Genomic DNA, 11,833 nt, shown 5'->3' on the forward strand with positions numbered 1-11,833 from the left:
TTTTAAGTAAATAACACTGGCGGGGGTCAAGTAATGGGGGGAGGGGTGGGGGGAAAGTAAGATATGGGGTAGAAATTTTTTTCTTTTTTTAAGTCTTTATAAGATGTAGATATAGTTTTGCTACCATATGTTACTAATAAAAATTGTTTATCACGAGAATAATAGATGATGAGTCTTATTGCAATATATTACAGAATAATAAAATTATTTTAAACAAAAAGAAAACAAAAATGCAGGGTGATGACTTTGAAAGGTCTAATACTAGCAAAAACTAGAGCTTTAAGCAAGGGTCTCCCTGTGTGGCAATAACCTTCATGGAGGCTGATTCGAAAGCAAGTGAATGCGCAACATCCATTAGTGCATACTGTTGCACAGGGCTTTTTTGGTACAAAAAACCAACAGGAACTCATTTGCATATTAGACCACACCCTGATGTCACCATTGTTTCAAACAGGTCTCTCTTCTGTTCCCATGAGATGTCATCCACATAGAGACATCTCATGCTCTCACAAAATGTCTGTCATGTTTGAGGAAGCTTGCAATAACATAACCTGCAGATGTTCAGCTAACTAATACTAATAGAAGCAGATCTGTCTATTTCAGATGGACAGTTTACTATAGTTGTTAAATGTGTGAGAATTGGGCTTGATTCCCCACTCCTTCACCTGTAGCCACTGGTGTGACCTTGGGCCACTCATGGACCTATCAGAGCCATTCTCTCAAGAGCAGTTCTCTCAGAGCTTTTTCAGCCCACCTACCTCACAGGGTGCCTGTTGTGGGGAGATGAAGGGAAACTGCTCAGAGACTCTGAGTGAAGGGCAATGTATAAATCCAATCACTTCTCTTCTTCTTCTATGTTTTTAATTTGGTTAAAGCAGACTCTGTTTGTAAAGTTATGAATAAGTTTTGGTAGAGAATGCTTTACTTTGGTAGAGAATGCTTTACTTTACTCCATAAATATAAGCATGTTTTATTAATTCCTGAATGTATATTTAGTTATTTGTTTCAACAGGTAAAAAAAAGAGAGAGAGAGAAATGAGGGAGAACAGTCAGAGTAGAAAGAATGAAACACGAGTGTTGGATTTTATCCTCTTTGGCTTCCCTGGGTCTTTGTATCTACAAATATCCAGATTTACACTCTTTTTAGTTATCTATATCCTGACAATAATGGGAAATCATTATTGTCATTATTCTAGTGCTTAAAAACCACCACCTCCATATTCCCATGTATTTCTTGCTTTGCAATCTCTCTTTCATGGAGATATGGTACACCACATCCATTATTCCAAAGACCCTTACCATCATTCTGGGGAGAAACACAACCATCTCCTTCACTGACTGCATCCTACAAATGTACTTTGGTTTTGGCTTTGGCAGCACAGAAAATTTCCTGCTATCTGTGATGGCTTATGACTGATATTTGGCCATATGTCACCCACTGTACTACAGATCTATAATGGACCTCAGCCTCTCTGGGAAACTGGCATTCAGCTCTTGGCTGTGTGGATTCCTTGTGATTTGTGTACCAGTTTTTCTCATCACAAGACTGTCCTTCTGTGAGTCAAATGTGATCAACCACTTCTGTTGCAACATTGATTCCTGGATAGCTCTCTCTTGTAGTGACACATATGTCACTGAAATGGCAGCTTTTGTGATATCGATCATTGTCATCTTGTGCCCATGCCTGATGGCCTTTCTTTCTTACATATACATCATTTCCAACATTCTACACATCCCTTCCACCAGAGGAAAACGAAAGGCTTTTTCAACGTGCTCTTTCCATCTTGTCATTGTGGTGATATGGTATGTTTCTACCGCCTTATTATATGCTAAATCTTCTAAACAGACATCATTAGAGATGACCAAAATTGTCAAGATCCTGAATATTATAGTGACTCCCTTGCTGAATCCTTTCATCTACACACTAAAAAACAAAGATGTAAAGGAAGCCTTGAGAAATTGTTTCCACTGGAGATGAATCAAGAATGTCTTATGTGGTATGGATTGTTATGCAATATTATGTATTAATAATATGTGTAAATGAAACAGACTTTGGCTGGACATTTCTTAGTGAGCTGCAGTCTTTCTGACCAAGAGCATAAATGAAAGACAGAAGTGCAGAATTAAATGTGTTTATATCAGTTATGTAAACTGATGGGATTCAGGATGTGATGATTTTAACTGTATTTAAATTTTGTTGGGGAATACAAACATTGCATATGATTTTTTTTTTTTTTTGCTTTTCCTTATTCCTCTGCTGCCTACCATTGTATTGTACACATTTGTCAATGGCATCTTTTAAAACACTGAATTATTTATTTAGTTACTATGATTAGGGCTCAGAATTTAAATGCCTGAAAATTGGGCTCCTTTTTGTCTTCCTGAACAAATCATTTCTTTGCAACAATCCTTATTTGCAGGATACAATACTGGAAGAGGTTTGGAAGTTTCTGGTTTGAAATCAGCTTCACAAGAGAGAGAAAGAGCAAATGTGAGCAAACAAAACATACACACACTCAATCTCTCTGTCTCTCTATAAATACTTTCAAATAATTCTATGGGAAACAGAAAGAAGGAGGATTATCTGGCTAATAGAGGAGACCAGACTCTGAATCACACACACACACACCCCGCCACTTTTGTGCCTTATATTTCTATGAGAATAAGGGAAAGAGGAGAGCTGGTATGGCATGATGGTTAGAATGTCCTGGATGGATTACTACTTGTGACATCACCAGTTGGTACATAAATTGTTTTGTTTTCCACCAAGTTGTAGCTAATTTATGACTACACCATAGGAGTTTCAAGTCAACAGTTATTTGGAGATGGGTTGCCCTTGCCTGCCTCTGTGTAATGGCTCTATTATTCCATGGTGGTCTCCCATCCAAACAGTAACCAGGACCCATTCTGCTTAGCTTCTGAGATCTGAAGATATTTGGCTCACCTGGGCTTTCCAAGACAGAGCATAAATGGTTTAAAACAATTGACGCTAATGGCAAAGAGTAAAATCATGCAGTTAGGCTGGGATTGTGAGAATGGGAGGGGAAAGACAATGAAAATTTTATCTTTTGTTCCTGCAGTGATGTGGACAGAACATCACTGTCTTTTCCCTCTACATTTTTTCCTAAAATTCCACATTATCATCACTGGTAAAACAATACAAGAAACCCTGTCCAACTTTTAAAACATGGATACTGACGACAGAGTTCCCTCAGCCAAGGTTGTTTGAAAGAATGTCTGGTGCGGATGATCAGTCCACTTTCATCTGTGTTAAAGAGTATTCTTTCAAAAATATTAGTAATTTCTAAGATTACAAAGTTGACGTTGTGCCAGTGGTTTCAATAAACATTATATTCAATGAATGCATGAGTTTTGAAAGGCCATATGCATGGGATTACTTCGGTGAGATTTAACTAGCAACGTTTTGTTGTTGCTTTGTTGAGATTTTTTTTTTTTTACAAAATATTCTAGCCAGAATTTTTTGGATGGGGAGCAAATATTTTTGGTTAAGAGGTCTGAACTACCCCCTCCTTCACATCCATGACACTCAAGGAATCCCCTTTCCCCAATCTTTAAGGTGACAAATAGAGACATTTGGGGATTTCTCGGTGTATTCAGGCTAAGTGTCATTGCCACATCTGGAATAGCATCCACTTCTTGTTTTCTCCTACCACTCTGCAGACAAAAGTTTACAAAAACAGCCAAAGGGAAGGATGCTGCCTGTCATAGTAGGCATTCTGGGATGCCCATAGACAAGTATGGATACTGGCAACGCTCTTACTGGGATGAACAAAGCAGTCCCATGAAAATATGCAGGGAGAGGTGGTCGTTCAAGTATGTGGCCCCTTGTCACAAAGTTTTTTGAAGGTGAGCATATGCATCTTAAATTGGACAGACTAACCAGCACATAGTAAAGATATTATGATTGCCAGTCTCCAGATGGGACATGGAGATTTCTCGGATCTTCAGAATACAGAAATCTTTTCCATTGGAGAAAATGGCTCATTTTGAAGGTGATCTCATTGGCTATATACCATGCTGAGATCCTTCTCTACCCAAAACTCACCCTTACTGGGATTCATTTCTAAATATTCAGGAATTTCATAACCTGGAGTTGGCAAATCTACAAGGCACCTCAGAATAGGAGTAACATGGTCCTGCTGACTAGCTTCAGATAACAAACCGGCTTCCATATTTTGGACTAACTGTAGTTTCTGGATCATCTTCTAGGGCAGCTTTGTTTAGAGGTTTTTTTTAGTAATCATGCCTTTAATTGTCTAAAAAGACTCTCAGTTTTAATTCAGTTCACTTTATCAGCCATACAAGTATATTCATCCACTGGCTCACCTCATCCCTACCCTACTTGGGAATTAAAATCCCTCTAAACCTTTCAGACTTACTGAATCTTAATCATCATCATATGCATAAGGAACTTTTCATGACTCTGCTTGGTTGGAACAAACCAGGGTTTTTTTTTTTTTTGTTTTTGGAGCAGGAACTCCTTTGTATATTAGGCCACACACCTCTGATGTAGCCAAGCGATTACAGGGCTCTCCGTATAGGGCCTACTGTAAGCTCTTGGAAGATTGGCTACATTAGGGGAGTGTAGCCTAATATACAAAGGAGTTTCTGCTACAAAAAGCCCTGGAACAAAAAGAGAAGAGAAGGATAGAAATGAAATAAGAAGGCTTTTAAAAAATGTCAGGATCTAAGAACTTTTTGAGAGAAATAAAACAAATACACTCATAATTCTTCTCTGGTCTACTTAAAGGGGCTTACTCCAAGAAATTGTTTTTAAGATCATGCCTGTAATATAGTCCTGTAAAAAAAGTTACATCATTCAAAGTCCATTGAAGTCAATTCAATAACTTCAGAAGATAACAAGACACTTGGGGATGTACCAAAAGAGAATTTAAAAATAGAGGGGGGTTAATTTAAAAAACTGCCTCCATTCTTATTTTGAAAAAGGTTCACACTGAAGATAAAATATTTATAGCTCCATTAAGTTATTCTGATGTCAATCAGAGAATTCTATGGGGACCAATTATCTGCATTATTTATTTATTTTTATGAACTTCTAGTACAAACTCTTCTAGCATGGCAACCAAGTTGTGAACAATTAAGCTACTGGAAACTCCCTCACTATGTTGCTCTGGAGGTGTCTCTATAATATTTATTTGGGAGGTATGGCTATATATGTGTGTGTGTAGATAAATCAATGGTTCTCACTTTACAATTTTACAATTGTATGTAATTAGGTTTATACTTATAGTAGAGATGTTATCAATGAAATATATCAAACTTACTTTGATTGAGACAATGATTTTTTCCTGATTTTAAAAGCATTTAAAAAGGCAAGTAATGCATGTATTTTCTTATTTTAATGATAATCTGTCAGGAAGTAATATTTATTGTACGCATTTTTATTTATTTTGTCTTGTGTCTCACATGCTAATTTTTAATTTTTCTATCCTAGCCTAACCATGTAGACATTCCTATTATAAAAAAACCCTACAGATTTTAGAATTTCTGAATAAAATCAGCATAGACATCAAACAAAAATAAATCTCTTTATTGTAGTCTGTCTGCTTGACTATCAGGGTGATTTTTAAAGTATATCTGCTAGAATTGACTTTTTCCCACTGTTGTATCAGCTCTGCAAATACAAGCTTAAGTTTGCTCTCTAGTCAGAGTGGTACAAATAAAGGAAGGGGGTTTACTGTTTTATCCCATAATACATGCAATATCTCCGAAGGCTTTGATATACATTCTTGAATATTATGGTCTTCCAAAATGTATTGATTCAGTGTCTGTATTCTATCTCAGAAATCTTTCATGACAAAATTCATTTAAAAAGGGGGGAAAAAGCACTTTAATTCAACAGAATATGTAAAGTTAATGTTGAAAACAAATAGAATTCTAAGGAGAAAGAGACAGATGGGCAGGGGCTCCCATTTCCTTTCTTTAGTTTCCCTCTCAAGAACATATTTTTACAATCCTGCTAGATAAGTACATCCATACTCAGCAACAGATTCATTTGCTAGATCATTTGCTAGATCAGGAATCAGCTATAAAGCTGTGAATTTCAATGGATTCAGAATTCTCCCCACCCCCTGCCCAAGTCTCAATGCCTTCCTTATAGCAGCCACAAGCAACCTGATTTTTGTTCATCAGACCCCATATTCCTCCACATAGGGTTGTTGGGGGGGGGGGGAGGGTTGGTGGACAAATGGGGCTTCTTCACTAGTGTTAAGTACTAATTAAATTCAACCCAATATACTGACATGGGGATTGTTATGTTAATGTTCATTTTCAGGCACATGAATATACATGAAAGACAGCAACTTTGTGACCTGTGACAATTCTGGACCACATTCATATTTGTACTATTGTATAGCAGGGCTTATATCAGAGGCTACCTCATTTGTCATGTGTCATCTGTGAAGACATTTGATATTATCTTCCTGTTCTCTTGACAAGTCTTTATAATTTGACAGTATTTCTGTTTCAACACTGTAGATGGGGACCTGAGAGCATTGAATGCAGATGGTGTATTTTGCTTTCCTTAGACTAGTAAATATGTAAAGGATTATAGGTTTGTACTGGGTTAGAGACAACTAGAAGACAACTAGAGTTCCTTTTTGCTGCCAAAACTAGGTTGGTAGTCACATCTGTCTTGTAGGTTGGAGCCTGCCAGATTTTCTGGAAAGAGGAAGCACCCTGCCACCACCAAAAAGTTTATGCCAGAGATGGTAGAGCATGCATGAAAAAACCTCTCTGCCTGCCTGCCTGCCTGCCTGCCTCTCTCTCTCTCTCTCTCTCTCTCTCTCTCTCTATATCTATCTATCTATCTATCTATCTATCTATCTATCTATCTATCTATCTATCTATCTATCTATCTATCTATCTATCTATCTATCTATCTATCTATCTGATGTGAATAATTTATCCTATTGCATTTTGTCTGATTTGACGTGTATTTTTAGCTATTACATAATACATGGCATGACAAATCTCAGGAACCAAGGCATAATGGTAGGTAGAAATTTCATCCTAGTGTCTAGTATTTTTAGCAGTGATTTTACTGAAGGCTCAGAGATAAGAAATAAGTCTGGCTGTTGTGTTTTTGGGCTGGTTGCTAAAGCCAAAGAAAATGTGTCAAGGGCAGAATTAGCAAATATAAATGCATTATATTTCTTTCCATTTACATTCCTTGCTTCAGATCAGCTTCTATGCAGGAAGTAGGAGAAAATGAAACAGCAGTGACTGAATTTATCCTCATTGGCTGGTCAGGACGACCCAAGGAAAGGATGGCTATAATGGTCTTCTTAATCATAGCTTATGCAGTATCCATTGCTGGAAATGGACTCATCTTGTTAGTGGTTGTATTTGATTCACGGCTTCACAACCCCATGTATTACTTCCTCTGTAATTTGTCCATCATTGATCTCTGCATCATAACAACTGGGGTCCCACAAACTATAGTCAACTGTTTAGAGGACCGCCCTGTTATGTCTCTTTCTTTATGCTATACCCAGATCTATGTTGGTTTATGCTTTGGAACAACGGAAAATTTCCTCCTGGCTGTCATGGCTTACGATCGTTATGTTGCTATCTCCAACCCACTGCGCTACACACTCATCATGAATATGAGCGTTTGTATTGTGTTAACCACCATGACGTGGATTACAGCCTTTATGCTTACTGTTGTGCCCTGTCTTGCTAAACCAGCTAGATTCTGTGGAAACAATGAAGTTGATGGTTTGTCATGTGAATTTAAATCTGTATTTAAGCTCATTTGTACAGATACATCTTTGAGCCAAATAAGCATGTACTTTACTAGCACCGTTACCTTAGTTTTCCCCCTATGTTTCATTCTTTTTTCTTATTTGCGCATTCTAGTGGCCATTCTGAGGATGCATTCAAAAGGAGGTAGGATGAAAGCATTTTCCACATGTGGGTCCCATCTTACAGTGGTGTCCATGTATTTTGGCACTTGTATCTTCTCCTATCTTCTTCCTCAGACAAAGAGCACAAGTGAAATTGATAAAATAATATCTTCCTTTTATGGCATTTTGACACCGATGTTGAACCCTTTAATTTATACCCTCAGAAATCAAGAAGTCACGGGAGCATTAAAGAGACTACTGAATAAAAAAGGTGTCACATAAGATGTAATGCATGCCTGTAAGTAACTGCTTATTTAATAATGGGTAGCTACATTCAGTTGTTATTTTTCCTGTTTCATAATTTATTTAGACAAGCTGTAATTTATCACACATTCTATTTTACCTCCTGTTCAGGGAAAACAAACAAACAATATTTTGATCTGAAGTGTTTCCAAACCCTAGATTAAATCCTCCCAGCCTTTTTCATTGGTCTTGCCTAATTTTCTTCCTTCATGTATCCTCCTTTTTGTGTGGCTTTTGTCTATGTAGATCTAAACTCACCATAGTCTTCAATGATGAAAAGTGATCTCCTCCTTTTACCAGCGGAACTGCTGGTAGAATCTAATCCCATAACTTTACAATATCTTTGTGACATTAATATTTCCCTGTGTTTAGATTCAGACTATATGCTTCCATGGGGGCAAAAATTCCAACTTACACAGCATGATTTTTCCACCTCCCTCCCTCATACAATCATAATATTTCCAACATTTCAGAGGTCATTTGGGGCTGCCACAGGAGAGAAGGCAGGAAAAACAAGCTTTTTGGATGACCAGCAACACCAGTGGTCAAGATCCAACCCTTTCTATCTTCCTTGAAAGAAGGCCAGAGGCTGGATCCACATCTCAGTGAAATATTTGCCTTTTGCAGAGCTATTGTTTCTTTCCTAAACACAGGAACCATTGCATTTGGCCAAGATTCCACTGTAGTGTTTCTTCAACAAGAACTTTATCAATGGAGACAATGATAACTATCTCAGTAGCACAACAGTGGAACTGCAAAGTTTAAATTATTTTAAAGATCCTCCACAGGTCCAGAGAACCATTGACACCACAGGTCAACTGGATACACTTTTTCTCTATTGCTTTTCATGCTGTCTGCAAGGGAATGCAGGAACCCGCAGCCAGGGCAGCTGCCACAAACTGGTTCTTCTTTCTTCCCCAACAGCTTGTAAGCCAAACAATATGAAACACTCTCCAGGGCTTTTTTTTTTAATGGGTTGGGACATTGCAGGTATTTCCAATCCAAAATTAACCCAGACATTTTGGGCATTGTGTTGGTTAAGGGATATCTGAGTGTGCACTGCTAGTACAGTAATATTCACCTGATTTTCCCTTTGTATAATATTTTTGCTTGGGTTTATCTTACTTGTGGAGATATCATTGGCTGAATCCATGATTCATCTGCGATGCCAATTGTACATAGTTCTTGTACTCTTCTAAAGCATCATCGACATTGAATTTGCTCAATATTTTGAACTGAAGTGAGAAAATAATTAATCTAACAATGGATCTTGCTTCTAAGAATAGATTTTAATAACAGGTTGATGTTTTTTAATCCAGCCCAGCATTGTGTTCATTGATGGCATTTTGGTAGATGTTTTAGGGAGGCCTGCAAGTGGGACTTACTGGTCAAAATATTTATTTCAGAATTATGCTTATTTTGAAGGCAGAGGCTTTATTTCATAAAGACAGTAATTGACTGCCTGCTTTTTTAGGACATCACTTTCACATATCTGTCTTCCAATTGTACCATGGATCATTAAAAACAAAATGATTCCCCCCCCATGACTCAGAGTAATTTACTTTTTAATTGAAAGAGTATACATAACCCCCAGAAAAAAATCAATCATATTATCAGCCTGTGTAACATCCCTCACAATTTTTAATAGATGAAATGTCACTTTAAAAATCCTCATATTATATGGAAAAATAAGATGAAACCATAGTTTCAAGTTTGAATTAATCACAGATAATTTCACTGATTCCTGTGGTTTTATTTGTTTTATTTTTGTTTGCCTTTCTCACCTGGACTCAAGGGAAATTATACAGAATGGGTCGGTGCAACTGATGAATGGGACATTCAGTAAGCAATGTAATAGGATTAGGGTTCTAGAATGAACCAGAAGTCTAAAAATAGAACTGAAGGAAGTATATTACGAGCACACTGGAAACAGAACTGAAAATTTAGACAGCTCCATCGTATGTATGTTTCAACACTTGAAATTATGCTGAAAGTTCCATATCAGAAATTTGTAGCATATGTAGAAACCTATTTCACTATGCATGTTATTCCTTGGATTAGGGTAACCAAGAGCAATGAAATATAGAGTTATCAATTAATCATGTAGAATGTATGTAGCAAGCAGAAATGACACATTTCTGTGACAGAATTCTTCAAGGCTATCAATCTGAAATGAAGCTGTGAATATTGAAATTGTCTGAGATGTGGCAGCTCATATACACCACTGCAAGCAACTGGCAGGTTGATGAAACATCATTTGGGTATACCATTCCCTTTTCAATGAATGGGACCTGTGCCATTTAATGTCATATGCATTATTTTCACAGCAATCTCTGGTGATCTCTGCCATAATATCTTATGACTGTGTACCAGAAGTCTTTTGTAGATTTCTTTGTATACATGTGCTGCACAGAATAAACGCTAAAATGAATGATCATCTGACTCTGAATTATTAATTTCATGACTGCATCAAAGTTTTAAGAATGATATTTTGGCACTCAGTGTCAGGCTCTGTAACTCTATCATATTAAAATTGTAAAATACTAACCAAATGGACTCTTCATACTAACCCAAAGTTTTTTGTTATACTGTAGCTAGCATGCATATCAAAGAGGGGGACGTTTGATGTGTAAACTTTGTTTAGGTTGTAAAGAAGCAAAGGAATGTGACCGTTAGTAGATACCGCGGTCAGTCAGCATCTTCCCAGAGGCAAAAGATAAGCGGAAGCTCTCATGTGAAAGTTTGCACCTTCACTCCCTGTTGTTTTGAGAATACTGGCTTTGTTTAGATATTGCTTTGATGTAGTTTCCTTAAGACTAAGAGACACCCAGTCCCAGGTATCAGTCTCAACTTTTGCATCCAACTATGAGTTTCCAATAAAGTATACATTGTTTCAATGGATACTGCCTTGAGTCTCCATCGCCTGACATTTTGAGACTGATCCCTAAAAAGGGGTTTATCTGAACTAACCACTTTGAAGTCGAATGGCTGAAAAAGTTCTGGATAATGGAGAACCTCCAGGGGAACCAAAACCCCCCCTGTGGCACATCCTTGGACATAGGCAAGCCACTGGGATCAAGTCCCCTTCCTACATCCAGACCTTATTCATCAGCCCACACCAGTGGAAACCGAGAACCTCCACCGCACTGATGGACGAAGCCCCGGCCCGGCACGAGACCATCCTCACCCGACCACCTGCAGGAGAGTCCGGAGAAGAGGTCGACGCATCACGCGTGAGCCTGCCCGACTCGGAGGACGAGGAGGATGGAGCTGAAGGCCCGGGGAGAGAGAACAAAGCCACCCGCTTGGAAGAAAAGATCTTGGGGAAAGTAAAGACCCAGATGGAGGGGCTGGCAAAGGACCTCCGAAGCGAGATCCAAAGTAACACCCAGGCAATTGCCCGGTAAGTGGGGAGGCAGATCGACCGCCTACAGTCCCTGTGGGAGATGGAACATCGGCAGACCCAGGGGCTGGGGCTGCCCGCAAAACCACCTCTAGCAAACCCCAGCAGGGGTGGCAGTGGAGGGGCGTCGGCGCCGCTAGCACCCCCACCCGGAGGTCCAGTACCTCGAGACCCAGGGAAGTCCCACGAACTCGACCTTAAGTTCAACGGGGACCCAGAGGAAGTGGAATACTTCACC

General features: G+C 38.5%; 1 protein-coding gene and 1 pseudogene across 1 annotated transcript; both read left to right on the forward strand.

The window, feature by feature from the left end:
• Nucleotides 1–1,035: 1,035 nt before the first annotated feature.
• Nucleotides 1,036–1,978, forward strand: LOC132583496 (olfactory receptor 6F1-like; annotated as a pseudogene).
• A 5,341-nt stretch (nt 1,979–7,319) lies between these two features.
• On the forward strand, nt 7,320–11,599 carry LOC132583497 (olfactory receptor 13H1-like). Its single transcript, XM_060255127.1, has 2 exons — nt 7,320–8,086; nt 11,254–11,599. Exons 1-2 carry the CDS (start codon nt 7,320–7,322, stop codon nt 11,597–11,599), a joined length of 1,113 nt encoding a protein of 370 aa, XP_060111110.1.
• Nucleotides 11,600–11,833: the final 234 nt, after the last annotated feature.

This window comes from Heteronotia binoei, chromosome 15, assembly GCF_032191835.1.
Source record: "Heteronotia binoei isolate CCM8104 ecotype False Entrance Well chromosome 15, APGP_CSIRO_Hbin_v1, whole genome shotgun sequence".
NCBI classification, from domain to species: Eukaryota; Metazoa; Chordata; class Lepidosauria; order Squamata; family Gekkonidae; genus Heteronotia; species Heteronotia binoei.